The sequence below is a fragment of the Amia ocellicauda genome, chromosome 18, assembly GCF_036373705.1.
Source record: "Amia ocellicauda isolate fAmiCal2 chromosome 18, fAmiCal2.hap1, whole genome shotgun sequence".
NCBI classification, from domain to species: Eukaryota; Metazoa; Chordata; class Actinopteri; order Amiiformes; family Amiidae; genus Amia; species Amia ocellicauda.
This window is the reverse complement of record NC_089867.1, coordinates 16252167-16271682: the sequence shown is the minus strand read 5'-3', so window position 1 is coordinate 16271682 and position 19516 is coordinate 16252167. Positions and strand designations below refer to the sequence as shown.

The following is a 19516-nucleotide window of genomic DNA, read 5'->3' as shown; positions in this document are numbered from 1 at the left end:
TCCCAGTAACTGAGCAGATGTGAAATACTCAGACCGGCCCGTCTGGCACCAACAACCATGCCACGCTCAAAATTGCTTAAATCACCTTTCTTTCCCATTCAGACATTCAGTTTGGAGTTCAGGAGATTGTCTTGACCAGGACCACACCCCTAAATGCATTGAAGCAACTGCCATGTGATTGGTTGGTTAGATAATTGCATTAATGAGAAATTGAACAGGTGTTCCTAATAATCCTTTAGGTGAGTGTATAACACTACACTCAGTATATTAAGCTACTTTATAAAGAATCATTAATCTGTATACAGACACTGTATTAGATCGTTATATATCGCTATATTTTAAAATATAGGTATTTGTGATTGCAAGTTTGTTTTTGTTGAAGCATAATGTCAGTAGAAATGGTGCTGGTTATGCATAGAAAAGTGGGACATGACCAGAGTTGCCATCATAGTTCCTGTAAGTAGTCAGACTGAGCCAAGTTCTAACCCAGTGCAAAAATATACAGAGTAACACATACCAGGTTCTTTTAGTTTTGGATGAGCCAAGTGATTAGATTAATAATAATAAAGATCCTGCCAAGAGTATAAGACTCTGCAAGTTTTCACATGCAGATTAATCGTAAAACTGGTTCTCACTCTGGAAGAAATGAGTTGGTCGAGTCGCTCGGTTGAGTTTCAGCTGTTTGGTTTTATTTCGTGTCGGAGGCTCGTTACAGGACATCGATATCTCAGAGTTAGAAGCTTTACAAAAAAAACAGTCAGAAGAAGCTTCAGCAACGAAAGAGAGTGAAAGAGAAACCTTTACCCGACAGAGAGAGAAAGAGAGAGTGAGAGAGATGGAGGGAGAGACAAAGATATTGAGCAGATGTGCATCTGTGGCACTTGTTCTTGTCCAGTGAGATAGAGATCCACCCCCCCGTGAGAGAATGTGTGTGTGTGTTTGGTGTAAGAATGTGCATTTATGTGTGTAGCGATTACAGACGGGCAGACACCCTGACTGACAGTGTGTTACTGTGGAGTGGGTGGGTGGGTGGGTAGGTGGAGTGACGAGACAGACTTTGACTAACGGTCAGAGAGAGAAAGACAGAGAGAGAGAGAGAGAGACAGAAAAAGAGATAACTATCTGTGTTTACAGTACTATCTGTTGCCAAATTTTATTTCAATTTTTAATTATTATTTTTGTACAAAATTGCGATTCTCCAGCCTGGCTGCAGACAGACCTTTACATTTTATACATATTGGGGGGAGGGGGGTGCAGAATAAACAGGAGGGGAAAAAACATCTACAGCCAATTATTACATTACTGCCACCGTCTACAGCAGATAGGGCAGTAATGATAATAATGATGATGATGATAATCATAATAATAATAATAATAATAATATAATGATTATAATGGCAATAGTAATAACACCACTGACTATTAATACAGGAGAGGGAAGCGCTTAAGAGAGATGAGATGCTCCATAAACAAAAAAGAAAAAAAAAAAAACTATTAAAAAAAGCCTTTTCTCCTGATTAGCAGAGAGCACAGTGCTGGGGAGGGAAGGGTGGCGGGAGGGAGGAGTAGATTGAGGGAGGAGGGGGTGTCAGGCTCTAACTCTGCTGCTTGCGTTTCAGCGCCTCCATCAGGTCATTCTTCAGAGCCTCCTGCTTAGACTTATCAGCCAGAGTCTGGACACTCCTGAGAGAGAGAGAAGGAGAGGGAAAAGGGTAGAAACAGGCAGAGAGTGAGAGGCGAAGTGAAGTTGTCATCTCCCAACTGCCTGGGTGTTAATCTCACCCCTCACTCAAACCCTTTGTAACATGCTGTAACCCCTCATACTGCTTCGCAGGGAAGGAGCAACAGCCCAGTGTCCCACCCCCATGCTTGGCCCAGACATCACTATTGACCTAGGTCACCAGGCAGGAACACGGGCAGGGTTAGTACTGCTGTACTTAGACACGCAGACTGCACGGTAGTGTTGTCACAATACCAAACTTTTAGTTTCGGTACCAAGTCATGAATTTCGATACTGTGATACTTTTACAAAAAAAAAAAAAAACTTTGACGACAAAGTAACGCCATATTTCACTTCGGGCCCCCTCTTTGCCAATAAGTTTCGGTGGTGCTGCTGCCATCTCAAAAGAACAAAACGAGAATCTGTGTCTCCACTTCACTCTTGCTGCGCGGCTCATATTACACTCATTCTGCACTGTTTACACGCCAATAGCCCTACGTCACCGCTGTCAGCATCCTTCTTAAAGAGACAGATAGCCAGATCAAATCCTCACTTGTATAATAAAGTTTTGTTTTTTTCCCTTCAAAATGCTGGTATAGTCCCATTTTCTGTAGTACCGTGGTATACTGTGTAACACTAATGCATAGTGAGACACACATACACACACACGCTGCAGTGTGAGAGAGACATGTAGGGACAGTGTGTGGACAATGTGGACAGTGGGTGGACAGCCAGCAACTGCAGGGCCCACTGCTACAGGGAGGGGGGGCAGCCACACAGCCTGTAGTCTGATATAGGATCAGCAGATCAGAGGGGGGCAGTGTTAGAGCTGCTTTCTAAGGTGGGGGACTTTACTGGGAATGAAGAACATTTATCGATGTCTAGTTTTTTTTTTCATAAATATTATTACGATTATTTACTATGATACATTACTTCTATGTATTGAAATGTACCTAATCATACTAATTTCAATGATTATCTTTATTAATTTAATTATGTTAAAGTTTAATTGATGTATACTTTTGTTAAATAGTTTTTTGTTTTACTTTATTTTCTATAAATCTATATTTTCCTGTTTATATGCATCAATTATATCACATGCTTTGGCAATACTTGTATACAAATGTCATGCCAATAAAGCTTACGTTGAATTGAATTGAACACAGTGCAGCGAGAGAGAGAGAGACATGCTGCAGTGTGAGAGAGAGACACACACACGCTGCAGTGAGAGAGAGAGACACACGCGCACACACTGTATGGTGAGAGAGAGAAATGCATGCGCACGCACACACACACACACACACACACACAGTGAGACACACGGTAACAGTCGGCTACATTGTAGTGTAGTAGCACAATAGTGCAGTTAGTAAAACAGTCAGTAACACGGTGGTGCAGTCAGTAGCACAGTCAGTAACACTGACAATGGGAGCCCCACACAGCCGGCTCCACTCAGGCAGGCAGCTGTACCTGCAGTCTAGTTCTCGGGCTGGATGAGAATCTGGCGCTGGGTCAGTACCTGGGACAGCTCTCTCTGGAGCTGCCTGTACTTTTGATTATCAGGCAGAGAGTCAATAGATCTGGGGGATAGAGAGGAGAGATGGAGCGAGAAAAAGTATAAAGAGAGAGGGGGGTGGAGGTAGAAATAGAGGAGAGAAGGGAGGAGAAAAATGAAAAGAGCAGGAAAAAAAAGGCAGAATGAGGAGGGAGAGGATAGTATAAGAAAAGAGAGAGAGACACTCCCAACACAGCCCAGTTCTGTCTGTCTGCTGGAACATAGTCCCAGTGTAAGTCCAGTCCAGTCCATGCCTTACCTCAGGCCATTGACAATGTCCTTCGTCTTTCCAAAGTAGATCTCATTGAGAGTGGAGCGGATCTTATTCTCCATGTCCTGAGAGAAAGAGAGAGGGATGAGGAGAAATATGAGGAGATTCCTCATTGACCATGCCAGGATGTGGGGGTGTCAGTATCAGCTGCAACTTCCACTCACCTCCACCAGACGGCCAATGTTGGCGATGTGTGGAGACGACTCTCCCACCGTCTCGTCTTTCTCCATCTGAGAGAGAGGGAGGGAGGGAAAGGGAGAGAGAAGGAGGGACAGAGAAAGGGAATGAGAAAAAGATGGAGGGAGACTCCTTTAAATGTAATCCAGTAGTGAGTGCAAATATTTCCCCAGTGTGGAGTCTATCAGTGTCACATTTCAGGGTACAAAAAGTCTACCAGTGTACAGGCGTGTCAGTGTCCCTTGTCTACCAGTGTACAGGCGTGTCAGTGTCCCTTGTCTACCAGTGTACAGGCATGCTGGCCAGTGTGTTACCTGTCGGGTCAGGCTGCCTCCTAGGTTCATGGTTCCAGAGCCAGTCTTAGTCGTCTGGAGCCACAACATCACAGTGGAGGTCAGCTTGTAGTGGGCAGTGCGGCCACTGGACTTCTCCTGAGAGAGAAGGAGGAAGAAGGGGTGTCAATCTAGCTGTGGGACAGCAGCGACAATCCCTGTGCTTCACTCGGCTCCTCAGACCCTTCCTCTCCCCGAGAAGACACTATAACCTGTCCTCTCTCCTCCATCTCTCCTCCCTCCCTCATGGCTGTTAGCTAGTCCCTCCAGAAATCCACGATCTTACGCAGAATTCTCTTCCTTGTGCAGAATAAGCCACTTTTTGAATGATAGACAGGGAAAAATGTTAAAAAATAAAGTGGTACCGTATTTAACCACTAGTTGTCAATAACATTACATAAAGTAAGTAGTGCCTATTTTGCATATCATTCACTTGTAACCACCTTTTGTCAACAATCTCCATCATGTATTTTTGTATTGTTTGATTTGCTATTACAGTCGTAGGAAGGACAACACTAAATAGATTAACTCTGTCAACACGATCAGTTACCCAGAGAGGCAGGTTTATATTGGAGAGATTTTCTAGACCAAATAGCATTTGAAAGCAAAAAGAAAAGATGGGCAGAGGGCAGGGAGCACATAGATCTTCACGAGAATGGCTGCAAGTTATTTCGTACTGTCTGTAACAAAATCCTTGACCACACAAACAAAATCAACAATTGATGATCATCTCAAATTAGCACACAAAGTGAAAGTCCTATAGCGCTGGTTCCTCCCAGCCTGAACTAATGTTAAAACGCCAGAGGACCTCAACAACAACCATACATAAAACGGTGGCTTCTAAAGAGAAAAGGCTTGATAACGTGCCCTGCATACGTGCACACACACAGCTAACGAACGTTAACATGTTAATAAATGCAAACCAATTGGTTCCTAAGTTTAACTTGGTTTAATCATGATCAGTCTGTTACGCGTAACAGTTGATGCTCAGTATTTCAGATTCCCAGCATCGCTGTGTAGACGTGTAAACCCTTATGTCTCAGTCTAATAAAAATGATCTTAAAGTTACACCGGCATTTACAAACAATGTTCACAATACATGCATCAGAGAATGTGCCATTTAAAAATAATATGCTTTTGCATTTATAGTGCATGTAATTGTATGCATTTTAAAATCAGGTTATTATTCTATTTCATTTTCATATTGAATTGTCATGACAAATAGGTTAGCATTGTCAATCAAATTGGCAATTATAGTGTTGTATATTAATTTTAAATGTATAAATGTTTAGGCATCCATCATTGTCTTAGTTTATGCCTTTTAACTGTTCATTTCATTAAACAAAACGCATTTATTTCTGATATTAATCACTGCTGAAGAATGCTGCAGAAAACACCTTTATAAACCGCAGAATTTAAGAACAACATCCACAGATTTCTGGGGGTACTAGTTAGCAGGAGAAAGTCCCTTTGATTGATGGTATGTGGGCCTATTAGGCCCAATTAGGGTCCAGGTGCTAATCCATTACAGAGGGTTACAAAGGGCACAGGCCCTTGAAGCTGACTAAAATCTAGTCTGTAAAACTGGGCTTTCCCAGATGTTTAGATATAAAGCTCTCTGAAAATGATCTATTACTGAAAATATTTCACTGTTCGAATTATTTCCATCTTTCAAAATTATTTTATACACTGCATTATGAATTATGACATCTGCCTGAACATCCTAGATTGGAGAACAATAACATTGTGCATATAAAAAAATATTTTCTTAGTGCACTGTGTGCAATTTTTCAAAAGCTAGCCAATCCTAGATGCTACATTTATTCCCTACTTTTCTTCCCTTTGCAGCTCGCAACTCACAGTCCAGCATTTGACAAGGAAATGTAAGTATACAATTGCAGATGGTACCTGAATACAATGATATTCACTTCTGGCCGGCCAATCTGAATACTGCCATTGACGAGCACCAGCTCTTCACTTTTTCCCAAAATAAATAACATCTGTTTTTCTGTCTGAGATATAACCACCTCTCTACTTCTGCATCTCCCCCTCTCTCTCCCTCTGTATTTCCCTTCCTCACCTGCACCTCCACCACATGGATGGAGTCCCAGCAGCCTTTGATCTTCTTGGATCCGTCGCCAGCCTTCTTGATTAGGATGACACCAGCGAAGCCGTGGTCCAGATCCCACAGGTACACCGACGACACGCCCCCCTCAAAGTACCTGTCACAGAGCAGCATTGAGAAACGCTCCTTGAAGCACCTATCACAGCATCTCCCCTCAAGGTTTTTAGACGCATCCCCTCAAGGTTACAATCACAGCCCAGTTCTAGGACAGGTCTCTGTACTATACTCAATATCTGACCCATCTGTACTGGTTACTCAGAGGTCTCTCTGTACTGTTTAACATGGTTCTCACAAGTCTCTGTACTGGATAAGATGGTTACTCAAGTCTCTGTACTGGATAAGATGGTTACTCAAGTCTCTGTACTGGATAAGATGGTTACTCAAGTCTCTGTACTGGATAAGATGGTTACTCAAGTCTCTGTACTGGATAAGATGGTTACTCAAGTCTCTGTACTGGATAAGATGGTTACTCAAGTCTCTGTACTGGATAAGATGGTTACTCAAGTGTCTGTACTGGATAAGATGGTTACTCAAGTCTCTGTACTGGATAAGATGGTTACTCACAGGTCTCTGTACTGGTCGAAAGCGTTATTGGCCTCGATCTCCAGTTTGCGCAGACGGGCGGAGGGCATGGCCCCGTCGTCGATCGGGGGCTCGTACTTATTACTCCAGGGAGACCTGAGAGAGACAGAGAGACAGACACAGTCAACTACTGTATTGATGCATCAGTCGATCAAAGCATAGGTATGTCAGTGTCAGCATCACCTGTAGGAGTCTCCATCACGGTTGTAGTCACACAGCAGGTAGTCCTTGCCCACGATCTTGTCACGCGCTATCTTCAGCGGCTGGTCAACTGAGGACAGCAGGTCCTCACACAGACTGGGCACCTGAGGGAGGGAAAGAGAGAGGGGGTGAGAGAGAGAAGGGGATGGAGGACAAGAGGTCCTCTTATAACACACTTTCACACACAAACAGACACAGTCAGAGAATCTGAGAGAGAGGGGGGGAGTTTGGCATTCATTATTTTCCTCAGTCTCCCACCACCTCCTCTCCCTCCCTCTCAGATCTGCGCTCAGTTCATAGCCCTTTGTTCAGGTGCAGTGGGGTGATGGGGCAGTTATACAGTCCAGTGACACGAGACAACCACCCCACCAGTCACACTGCTGACCCTAAACAAAGAGAGAGATATAAAGATGAGAAAGAGAGAGATACACACACAGTCACTAGTTACTTTGTTCCCTCATTGCCACAGAGATGCAACTAGAGAATCCAATCCCGGGATCAGGGGATTAAAAAGAGCTTCCCAGCTAACACACATTACGTTGCTGCAACGTTGTGGCAACATTGTGTATTAGCTGGGTCATTTTTAAATGTAGTAATAATTATAATGCAACCAATAGAATCAACGAAAACAACAAAATTAATAGCCTATTGCTTTCTTAAATACGTTAACGTTTTTATTTACATATCACATTATTGATCGCATTGAATGTTAAAAAGGTTGTTGTACTATGTAACCTAGAGTCTCAGAGATGAGACGCATGCATTATTAGACAAACTATAATGTAGGCTTATATACTCCACTCACATATAAAAAACCATTATGTACTACAATAAGCCATGCTTTTTATATAACAATCGAGAAAACATAGTTAAGGCGTAAATTTAGACAAATGCACATTTGCGCACAAAACAGGCACAAGCACTAGACTACTACTACTACACTAAAACATACACTGAGCAGTTAAACAGTATTATTATTATATATTAACAGCAATTAAGAAAAAAGAACGAAGAAAGCTAAATTCAATTGTCTCTTTTAGACCAGTGCGTATGTTGTGTACAGAACACATGCGGCTAAAATGCGATTTCGGACTCCACACTGGTTTGGTAGAGTTGACATCAGAAAGTTACTGTTAATTGCAGGTTCAGCCCCATCCCCCTGTGTTTTCAAAGAGGAACCCTTCTGTGTTGACGCAGTTCATCACACGATGCTGCTGCTGCGTCGCTCACGCTGCTCATGAACTTCAGCTGCCCCTTTAAAGCTGGAGTCCGCGAGGCCTCAGCAGTGCCTTCCTCTGCTGATCGGCTGAACTCAGGCTGAATCTGCAGGTGTTGTACTTCAGATTCAAATTTTGAACAGGTGACGAGTCTCTGTATTTGTGCACATTTTCTTTTATAAATACAAGAATTACAAGAAGTACAAGAATTACTGCGCCGTCACATTGTTCATTAGCCACAATCCCGTGATCCTGGGTATTTCACGTTTTCAATCCCGGTATTTTGGGACTAGAAAATTGTCTGGGATCCCGGGATTGGATTCCCTAGATGCAACTCTGTATTCCTGGAACCTACCAACACAGACCCAGGTAACCCCTTCACTGCCAGAGGGAGAGCAAGCAGACAAACATAAATGGAAAGACACCCACTCAGACACGTACACACTCACGCAATCACACCCTCTCACTCAGACTGAAGGCCTCTCACCACTGGAGACAGTGTGGCAGCCGGCAGCATGACTGACAGCTCTCATAATGACATCTAATGAGCTGCTGGGACCACAACACAGAGACCATCTGGGAGTCATGTGACACAGAGAGAGAGACTGTGTGTGTGTGTTTGTTTCGGTGGAGGTAGAAAGGAGAAGGAAGAGGGTAGAGGAAGAGAGGGGGGCAGAGGGAGAGTAAGGGAGGCAGAGGGGAGGGGTCCATATCTGACTACCAAACTGCTTCCAACGGTCTCTTGTTTCCACAGCCTTGCTGTGGAGCACCTGTGCTGATCGGTGTACGGCGCTGTCACTCACCAGGTCAATGAGGTCACTCAGATTCTTCTCGATCTGCTGAGGTGGCAGGCGCCTCATCAGGTCCAGAGCACAGTCCAGTTGCTGGTCATTCTGAAATGGACGGAAAGACAGACACACTGAGAGGCTGCAGACAGTATATGCATCTGCAGATATATTGGCTACAGCACATACAGTATACGGACTATATGGAACAATATATACAGTATTTATACGTCTGATTACTTGTGTGTTGTACAGGACTCACAGAGGGGATTTCCATCTCTGTGCAACACACAGAATCACAGCAGCGTATTTAACTAACTCCAGCGTTTCACTGTAAACACTGTCTCACAACTGACTGGACATACCTGCCAAGCAGCAGGAGTGGATTGGCCTGCTAATTAAAAAGTTAAGAAAACTTGGATGTGTCAAATGGGACAGCCAGAAGTAAAGTTCTCAGAGGACAACAGGACAGTCAAACTCTCAGTTATCTGATGAGACTATTCCTGCTGCAGCTGCACTGACCTGACAGTGGACACAGCCCCAAGACTGAATTTGCAGTTTTTAAACCAGAACTCCTTTAATATGCAAATAATAGCCAATAAGGAAAAGTGTGGTACGAGACATCTGAATACCAAATATATTTAACATCTCCAATTTCTAAACACTCTCTTGTATTGCAAGTTGTGCTGCGCAGTCAGAATACAACACCCTGACGCCTCTGTGTCATTATAAGCTGAGGTTCACTGTTTTTCTCCTGAGTAATGACCCACAGAATAAAACAATTAACATATGCGATGCACAGAAGAACACTGAATATAGTGCCATCAGAATGTGCTGCTCACTCTGCTGTAGGGGAATCCTGGTGGATCCTGTGATGTGATTCCCTAGAGCTGCACAACAGCCACCTGGCCATAGCATCAAGCTTCACAATGTCCACATTTTATCTGATCACGCACATAAGCACCACAGACTATAGGAAATATCCAGACTATATGAGGTGAACAGTATGAACAATATTGTAACTTCTGTAATTCTTTATGCTTGATTTGAAATCAGTACTGTATTATTATTATTTTTATTTCTTGGCAGACACCCTTATCCAGGGTGACATTATTGCCCATGTAACCTGTAAATCACCCTGGATAAGGGCATCTGCCAATAAATAATAATACAAACGATGTATAGAGTATAGTATACAGACTATATGCAATATACAGAGTTTATATACAGTGCAGAGACTTTATACAGCTTACTGACTCTGTATCAAGTGTGCAGGACAGCTTAGGTACAGGGATCATTGTGACCAGGCTTTGTGATGCATCAACTCTGTGACACTGTTTACTAATAGCTTCCCTCCTACTAAACATTCACCAACATCTGGACCAGTCCAGGGTCAACATCTGGAGAGAGAGTCTGACAGGGTGGGGTGGGGGGGCTGTTTCTGTGAAGACGTTAAACATCTGTCCCCAGAGGAAGCTGTTCAAGATTATATTATTCTCCTGTGTTTAACTGGTTTAGATTGCATTTTCTGTTGCTCTGTTTTTACTGTGGCCGGTGTGTTCTGTACTGGAGCTGTGCTAGCCAGGGTGTGCGTGTGTTACAGTATACTGAGCATGCACCGTTCCAGTCAAGAAGTAAAAATGCTCAGTCAAACCAACTACCAATCAGATTGTCAGTCTGTCCAGCAGTGTCAGTCTGAGTGCCAGCCAGTATGTCAAGAAGTGTGTTTATGTAAGCCGTCGTGCGGCGCAGTCAGTCGGTCAGTCAGCTGGAGTTTAAAATAGAACGCCGCCGCACCGTAACATTCCATGCCTGGAAACCGGATACAGCCGATCTGCTTTCAACCGCAACAATGACAGGAGACACAATAACAACACAGAGCCCGATCTGCACAACCGGCCTGCGTCCCCAAGGAAGGGGTGCAGATCCCCGACTCCGTGGCGCTGCTGCTATTTTAACCCCCGGGGGGTGTTAAGGAGGTGGGGGTGGCAGTGCACAGCGCCTACTCCGCCGAAGCCCCCACCCTAACATCTCGATTACTGTTAAAACCGAACATGCACCAGCACTGAGTTGTTGTTGGCATTGTGTTATTATTATTACTACGAATATCATTATTCATATTATTATTATTGTTGTTGGCAGTTGCATTGACTCCAGCAGCCCTTCGCCAGCTTTTTTCAAAACACTTCCTATAACGGACCGGCCACCCCGTCCCCACCGCCCCGCTCTCACCATGGTTGCGCCTATCTGAGTGTCCGGGTCCGCAGTCGGGGGGTCGGGGTGCAGAGGACGGTCTTGTGCTGCCGGTTATATTTTTATTAAGGTTTTAATTTCCTCCAAGTCGCAGTCCCGCGGCCCAGCCCAGTCAGACACAGAACTTCCTCTACCGGAGACAGCGCGAGGTGGGGTGGGCATGCACATCCGGGTCACGCCGCTCTCACCGCCGAGCAGCCAATCACAGCGCAGCACCTGAGCCATGGCCAAGTATGGAGCGCAAGGGGAGTGGATAGACAGGCCGGGCACAGACACAGCCTGCCGTAATGAATAGCGGTGGGCTGTCAATTCATTTATGATTTGAGTCAGTCCAGTGTAGCCAATCGACTCGAAAGGTTCATTTGATTCTCCTGAAATTCAAACAAGCCTGATTTTCTAGGTTGTGGCTATGATGAGGCAGCCCAAGATATTTTATTATTATTTATTTTTTGCAATAGAAAGTGCAAAAATACAGTGCAGTTCAAGGCATAAAACATTACAAATTCCAATTTACATATTACAGTGCAATTCAAACCATAATACATTTTACAAATTCCAATTTACACAAGTGTGTACAATATATGGGGTATTACATCCTAGATTGTAAACGCTGAGTGCAGGTCACAGTCAAGGGCCAAGGGAAAGGGAGCATAGGGGAAATCAGCATAATATGAGTACTAGTAACGCAAGGCAAGTAGTATGATCAAACGTTGTAAAGTGCAATCTTACAGGAGAATGAATGACTAAATTACAAGTGGAGTCTGAAAAGATGTGTTTTGAGTTAGCGCCGGAAGGAGGTCAAGGACTCTGCTGTTTTGACTTCGGTGGGAAGGTCGGTCCACCACTTAGGGGCCAGGGATGAGAAGGAGTGGCTCTGGAGGAAGTGGATTAGAGAGGAGGCAGAGTTAGTCCTCAGTGGTCTGGAGGGGATGTATGGGGAGAATTATTAAATTCAGTCCACTTCAAAGGTTTCAACAGGAAACCACAACATATAATCCTGACGTTTGTATTGCATAAACACAAAAATAAGTTATGTTAGACACATAAGGTTCCAGTTTAGAATAAGTACAGTCGAATATAAAAAATCTAGGCCTATAGCATAGCAAAGTTTATTCAAAAGATTAAGTTGAGTAATTATTAAGTAAATACAATATATTAATATATTAAAATATTATTAATAAATATGATTATATTATTCATGCATATAGCCTCCTGAAATAACCCCTCCCTGTAAGGACTGTCACCGTCCCAGAGGACCTGCTGGGGGTGCAAGGAGTGAACCTGAGGCAGAGAGACTTCCCTGGCCTCTTCCCCTATCTATCTCATGTAGCAGTGGGAAGCATAGGAAGAACATTTCCATATTGATAGTTAAAGTATTCGTTTTATTTTTTATAGTCCCTGTTTTAAAATGTTTTTAAATGCACAAGGGTTTTGATCTGATTGTTTAAAGAATGTGTTACTTTTATGATTTGTCTGATGTGTTGACTGTTTTAAAAACAAGAAAAGGAATGCATAGACTATTTTGCTTTGTTTTAGTAGCATGTTTTGGTTAATGCATTTACCCATTATGATACAATACATCAGATTGCTCTGAATTGTTTTTCTTTGAATGTTAATGGATATTTGTTTTAGTTAAATTCACTAATTGGTTCTATTAATGCACTGATGTATTTGTTGTTGTTTTTGTTTTGGTTCTTATTGAGATTGATTTATTTTAATGATTTTTATAAGCATGAGCATTAAAATCTGTACGTTTTTATCTGTAATTGTAAAATGCATCCCCATTATAAACAGTATTACGTGTTACCCAGACGCACCCTGCACTCCAGCTTTGGGAGAGAACCTACACTTACATTGTTGCTGTATTACCATAAGACATTATTACAGTGTATTACACTACAACTGCAAACTGCGTTTTGAATTCACATTCTGCTATTAGCAAGTGTATTATTATTATTATAAGTTAAATCAGTTCAGTATTGTGTAAGCTGTGAGACCCCTGTATCGTACACCACCATGTGAAATCGCGGCCCTGCTGAACAGCCTCTCTCCCCGATTCGCCCTCCTCCGCGGTTGCGCAATCTTTATTTACTGTTCGGGACGGACGTTGTTCTCGGTTCTCGCGAGAACTCCTCATTTCCTTTCTCTGCAAGAGTCCGCCAGCGAATTCTCGCGGTACTTGCTGTGGAAAATGTCCGAAAGAGAGCTGGGGAGGAAGTGGGACCGCTGCCTTGCGGACAGCGCTGTCAAGCTCGGTAACTATTAAAACTGCAATGTGCTGTGTGTCACTGGGTAGGAAACCGGACCGAGCGAGAGGAGGCTGAGGCTCGGCGGGGTTGCGGTCGGCAGCGCCCTTGTGGTCCCGGTGAGCCCGGGGAGGACAGCGAGGTCACTGCGGCCTGGGGAGGTGGTGTTGGTACGGGCGCAGCGGACCGCATCGGTCTGGGTAGAGGGGTCAGTGCACAACAGCGGGAGACATGGGGCAGAGGCAGGGTCGCTTGGAGCCCTTATACAGAGGGACGGGAGGCCGGTATATAAACTGAGAAAAGTGGAGAGAGTGAGTCAGGGACACACACAGATCAATTTCCTGTTGGTTTTACTGTAAATATTTGTGCAGCCTGTTTATATGTTCTGTTTATGTGGAAACTGTGACCCTCAGGTCTGTAAATATAGCACTGCGAAAATAAACAGGAAAGGAGGAGAGGAGGCTCGCTGGTGGCGTGTGCACTGAAAGTTGTAGCACACAGGGAGGGGGAGCCAGGGCCTTGATGCACAGAGACCTTTCATTCTGTTTAATTGACATAAACGTGGATGTTTTTCTTAATGATTTATTTCATATTTTATTTTTCTCATGTGTAACCTTGCCTACACCGTGGTGCCCTTGTTTGTGTCTGAGGGCTGCTGTGCATTGGCTGCTGTATGGGAGCCCCAGTAAAACCAAGAGTGTAAATGCATGGACAGACACACGGAGACACAATAATCAATGGGGTTTGGCTCAGTTCTGGGGCATGTGACTGTACAAGACGGCACAGAGGTGGTGGGGTGTTGAAAGAATGAAATCTTGACTGAGAGTGAGGTAGGGGTTGCTTCTGAGAGAGAGAGAGAGAGAGAGAGAGAGAGATCTGGGGAATGAAGGAGGGAGGCACACTGCCAGCAGGCTGTGTATCACATTATAAATCTCTGAGCTGTATAGACAACTGGCAAGCAGAGCAGGGCTGGTCTTGGTGCTCACTCCCCCACTGAGAGAGGGAGGGATGGAGAGAGCGGGATGTTCTGTCCTCAGCCTGGTGGGGTGGGGCTCGACTGACCTATCTGCTTTTTTGCTCTGCCTGTCCTTGGCTTTGCACATTCCTCCCAGTGAACACACTCACCCTTGCTTGCTTGCCTGCGTGTCTCTCGCTGTCTCTCCGTTTTCCATCCTCACAGTAATGAGTGCAAATAAACCTCCAAAATAAATTGAATTGACTGTAAATTAAATTAGAAGAGTTACCGTGTTCTCTTGGGCAGGGGAGACATGGAGGTGGGAGTGCTGTGCTGTGTCGCACTATTGTCCGTCAGGATTAAGTATTGTCAGGTGTTGCAGGGGTATGGTGAGGGTCAGAGGTCCCAATGTGGTGAGTGGGGGTGTGTGTGTGTTAATGAGCCCTGTCTGGCTGGCAGGTGCTGTTAACCACTGCTGGGGTCACAGGTCACAGCACCCCCCCTACCCCATTCCTGCTTGTTAGTACTGATTGACTTCCACACACACACGGGGGGGATGCTGCAGACCTCCCTCTCCCTTCCGATACAGAGAGTCCTGCAGCTGTGTGAATCGTGTGTAAATGATTTCACTAGTTCTAATCTTGCACGCTCGTTCTCTCTCTCTCTCTCTCTCTCTCTCTCTCTCAGGGGCCGGCCTCGGGTTGGGAATTGTGTTCTCGGTTATCTTCTTCAAGCGTGAGTATTTGTGGTCAGTCTGTTTTTTGTTCCTGTGCTCAACATCAGAAAGGTAGTGCATATTGTGCAGTGTCAGTATTAAGAGTGTGTGTTGTGTTGCAGGTAGGGCATGGCCGGTAGCATTTGGTGCCGGGGGGGGTCTTGGCATGGCATACTCTAACTGCCAGCATGACTTCCAGCAGCCATACCTGCTGCATGGGCGCTATGTCAAGGTAAGGACTTGCAACTCGACACAACACAACTGAACAGCACTACACTGCTATGTCAAAGTCTGGACTCTTAATACCACACAGCAGCGCGCACACACACAACAGTGAGGTGAGGACTGCACAGTACCTGACCACCATAACTGATCACTCAAGATGTATCTGTTCAGACTGTAATTATTATTAATATGTATTTCTTCGCAGACACCCTTATCTAGGAGACTTGTATACAATTACCCATTTATACAGCTGGGTTTTTACTGGAGCAATCAAGAGCTGCTTTCACAATAGACTGTTGAACCTGTGTTGAAAATAACGCGCTTTCACATTGTCCTTGTCAATGCGAGACGAAGCTCTGAAGCCGGGGTGAACTCACCCCTGCTAAAGACTAGGATTGAGATTTCCAACCTGGGATAGGGCACTATGGGATCAAATTAGTGACATTAGTATTGAATTATACAAAATGGATGTTGATCAAAAATAAAACAATCGAAAGCAAAATGTGTAGAGTTGTAAACCAAAAATTATATTGGAAGCAAAAAAACAACCTGAATGTAAATTTAAAAGCAAGAGCAAAACTTGGAATTGATTGAATCCATTTCACTGACGCTCTTGCCCGGAGTTAGTGCCTTGGGTTATAATACTGGAATCTGCCTTTGCTGCTGGTTTCTTTGCTTTCACTGACTAGTAAAGTAAAAGATTTGGTGCATAGAGGTCAGATGTCAGACCATCTCACCTTGCTCATTGATTGGGTTGCACAAAACCTAGTGGACCAATGGAGACCCATGATCTATGCTTCCTTATATACCCCACCTTCACAGAAAAACCCATTGCGGGGGACAAAAAAAAAAAAAAAAAAAAAAAATTCTAGTATTGTAACCAAAGGCAGTACCTCCGGGCGAGAGAAATTGATTCAATTAGTTTTGCTCTCATTTTCAAATTTGCATTTTTTTTTTTTTTTGCTTTTGATATAATTTTTAGTTTACAATTCTATGTTTTGTTTTAGATTTTATCAAAACATCCATTTCACTAACTCAAATATCCATGTGTTACGTGTACAATGTTTTTTTATTTTGATTCATGGGGCTAATTTGGGATGAAAATCTTTAATCTGAATCGTAACCCGTGCATTGCAGCTCAAGGCCAATGTGAATGCAAGCAGGGCTGAACTCAGGGGTGTCCCCCACCTAGTATTGAAACCATAACCCTCTGCCCAGTCCCTGAGCCTTAACCACAACTCCACGCTAATACAGCAGCCTAATCTCCTGGGCTGCTCAGCACTCTTGCTCTTATGCACTTGCTTGTTAAATTATGCGTCCTTATATTCATGATCATTTATTAATTGTTATTTTTCTCCTATTAGTTCACTGTTACTTCTCCCATACCTTAACAACCCCACAATTAAGCACTACATACAAATGAGCATAACAACTGTTATGCCTGGACTTGTTAGCTCATTATACTAGGATGTATGACTATTATATTTTGATTGTATTACTTTGTAAGCTTTGACATTTTTTCTTGTGTAAACTGTAAGTTGCCCTGGGTAAGAGAATTAATAACAACAGTGCACACACACAACTGCATAGCACTAACCATTGTATCTCTCTCTCTCTCTCTCTCTCTCTCTCTCAGGAGCAGTAGTGTAGGAGGAGGAGGAGCTCTTTTTCCTAGTATCGTTGCCCCCTTTGCAGTGTGCTTTGAGCACTGAGTGTGTGTGTGTGTGTGTGTGTGGGTGAGTGAGTGAGTGAGTGAGTGCGCTCTCTTGTGTACAGAGCAGCTATTTAATAATAAAGCGTGTTGGTGAGCGGTCTCTGTCTGTTTCTGTCTCTGTCTCAATGAAAAGCAGCAACGCTGGACAGACCAGCTGCACTGAGGATAATCACAGAAGGTTTCTCACAGCCCCACACCCTACTATCACACAACCTAAAGTCACACAAGCCTACACCACAGTGAAGTTAATGGCATAAACTATTGGGTGTTATAAAATGAATAATCAAACTATACAAATATTCTCCCTCTCTGTTTGTCAGTCGTCCTGCTGGTGTGGTGTCAGAGCCAGAAACAGCACCTGCAACCCCTAGGGTTAGAGAGAGGGAGGGAGGGAGTGTGTGCACACAGTAAGTGCCCTGAGCTTCGGCTCTCTGACATGCTGGGGCTGGTAATTGCTAACAAATGGCAAACACTGACACACACACTCACTGATGTATATTGAGACGCACACACACTTGCACTGATATAGATAGACCCCCACACACTCTTTCTAACTGATGTATGTATACAAACAGACACACTCAGACCTTTCCTGTTGTAGTAGTTTGCTCTTATCAAGGTTCAGTTTTGGTTGTTTTTAAATGGGTCACTTGAAATCTCCATTAGTTCCAGGCTCTAATTAGAAAGCTGAGCTCAATTACTGAAGGAGCAGCAAGACTGGGCAGTCCCCTGATCTTGTGACCCCGAGCCTAAGGGGCTGCAGTCTGGCCCCTCAGGCCCACAGGCTTTATTTCCACCTGAGTTGTTAACAACGCAATACAGCTTGTTGGCGGCTTAATTGGAGCAACACTGCCACCTGTGCCAGTCTGTAGGTTTCTTAGATTAAAGAGCCCTGTACTCTCTGCAGGAACCCCTTCCCCTGCCCCCTCTGTAGCGTGTGTTATTGTTGTTCTTGTGTAGCAATGTGAGAAGTCAATATCTCTATACCCCCCCATGGGAGTGGGATGGAGACTCCTACCTGAACCCTGACCCCCTCAACGTGGATCTGCTCCACCCCTGCTACTCATAAGAGGTAGCAGGTGCTGCAGACCAGATCTCCACTGGGACAGCACTACAGTGCATTTTGTGTATTGCATTGTTTGTGTGAGTATGTATTGCAGTGTGTGTGTAGTGCAATGTATGCATGGTCCAGTGTGTGTATAGGGCAATGTGTGCGTGTAGTGCAGTGTGTAATGTGTGTGAGTAGTGCAGTGTGTGCGTCTCCAGCCCCCTGTGCCGCAGTATGTGAGGAATGTGGGGGAATGCCAGCGCTGAGCTCTCAGGCCTTTATTACTAACAGGTGATTATTATATCACACAGCACCAGCCCAGCGAGACACAGGCACAGAGAGAGAGACCGGAAGAAACAGAGGGAGAGGGAAGGGGGAGAAAGTGGGAGAGGCAGAAAGAAAGACGGGTTGGGAGGAGGGAAAGAAAGGGAGATCAAAAGTTCTATACCTCTGCAAAGAAATGAAGTTACTGAATTAATAATACTAATACTAATAATAATAATAATAATAAGCAATAATATAACACAAAGGCTAAAATGTTGACCTAGAATCTCCTCCAGCTGTTCCAGTAAGGGTCCTGTAAGGCGGCCTGCCTGGGTTTCACTGCAGCAGTCAGCTCTAGACCCCCGCTACTCACGACTGACCACTACTCCTAACCCCAGACCCTCTGAATCCTGCTACTAACCCCAGACCACCACGGCTGCCCGCCACCACTCAGAGACACAGGGCTGCGGGTTTGAGCTCCAACTAGCAGCATTAACATTGAGCAACAGGAACCTCATTAACAATCTAACTCCTGCTCCACACAGTCAGTGTGATAATCCTGTTTATTTACACCACCCTAATGGGCTGTTACTGCTGTGCACTGGACAGCCACACACACAGCTCCACTGTTACAACTGACCTGTGCACTGCAGCTGGGCTGTCACACGGTGATACAGTCACAGAGATACAGATACAGTACTGTGCCGAAGACATTAAAAGGGAAGGGGCCAGACGGAGGGACACGCACCACTCAAACTGGCTCCAGACACACAGTTACACGGACAATACAAACTCACAGGCTGATGACCCCTCTCTCTCCCTCAGTGTCTCTCTCTCTCTCTTGCCCCAGTTCTGGCCCAATGCTTCTGTCCGTCACAGCACTCTCTAGTTGGCAAATGAAGTGAGTGTGAGTGTGTGTGAGTGGGGGGGTGCTGGCCAGGAGCCAGAGAACACACCTGCAGCACTGAGAGGGAGGAGAGCAGATTCCTGAGCTGTGCGTCTGCAATCACAGATACCCGACTGTCTGCCTGCCCCAGCCTGCCTGCCCCTGCTCGCCCACCTAAATAATAATAATAATAATAATAATAATAATAATAATAATAATAAATAATCTGACATGCCTGTTCTTTC

The 19516-nt window shown here is 44.4% G+C and overlaps 2 protein-coding genes across 3 annotated transcripts; one reads left to right on the top strand and one right to left on the bottom strand.

Moving 5' to 3' along the window:
• Window positions 1-667: 667 nt before the first annotated feature.
• Window positions 668-11371, bottom strand: capzb (capping actin protein of muscle Z-line subunit beta). 2 transcript variants are annotated; one of them, XM_066690533.1, is made up of 10 exons: window positions 11198-11371; window positions 8984-9073; window positions 6946-7067; window positions 6745-6858; window positions 6136-6277; window positions 4038-4154; window positions 3711-3776; window positions 3535-3611; window positions 3191-3300; window positions 668-1683 (listed from the first exon to the last, which is right to left on the bottom strand). In XM_066690533.1, the coding sequence occupies exons 1-9, from the start codon at window positions 11198-11200 to the stop codon at window positions 3198-3200; spliced, it is 834 nt and encodes a 277-aa protein (XP_066546630.1). In that variant the 5' UTR covers window positions 11201-11371; the 3' UTR covers window positions 668-1683; window positions 3191-3197. The 2 variants fall into 2 exon arrangements, with proteins under 2 accessions (XP_066546630.1, XP_066546631.1); XM_066690534.1 differs by lacking the exon at window positions 3191-3300 and having other exon boundaries at window positions 11198-11370.
• Window positions 11372-13337: 1966 nt separating this feature from the next.
• On the top strand, window positions 13338-17173 carry micos10 (mitochondrial contact site and cristae organizing system subunit 10). The gene is made up of 4 exons (XM_066690535.1): window positions 13338-13473; window positions 15107-15154; window positions 15257-15366; window positions 16996-17173. Exons 1-4 carry the CDS (start codon window positions 13410-13412, stop codon window positions 17002-17004), a joined length of 231 nt encoding a protein of 76 aa, XP_066546632.1. The 5' UTR covers window positions 13338-13409; the 3' UTR covers window positions 17005-17173.
• Window positions 17174-19516: the final 2343 nt, after the last annotated feature.

Excerpts from the sequence above, each read along its gene's own strand:
- capzb (XM_066690533.1), bottom strand. Across the intron at positions 3,777-4,037 it reads GAGGCAGCCTGACCCGACAG|ATGGAGAAAGACGAGACGGT; the intron begins GTAACACACTGG and ends CCTCTCTCTCAG. Across the intron at positions 3,301-3,534 it reads GACATTGTCAATGGCCTGAG|ATCTATTGACTCTCTGCCTG; the intron begins GTAAGGCATGGA and ends TCTATCCCCCAG.
- micos10 (XM_066690535.1), top strand. The coding sequence starts at position 13,410 with ATGTCCGAAAGAGAGCTGGGGAGGAAGTGGGACCGCTGCCTTGCGGAC. Across the intron at positions 13,474-15,106 it reads GGACAGCGCTGTCAAGCTCG|GGGCCGGCCTCGGGTTGGGA; the intron begins GTAACTATTAAA and ends TCTCTCTCTCAG. Across the intron at positions 15,155-15,256 it reads CTCGGTTATCTTCTTCAAGC|GTAGGGCATGGCCGGTAGCA; the intron begins GTGAGTATTTGT and ends GTTGTGTTGCAG.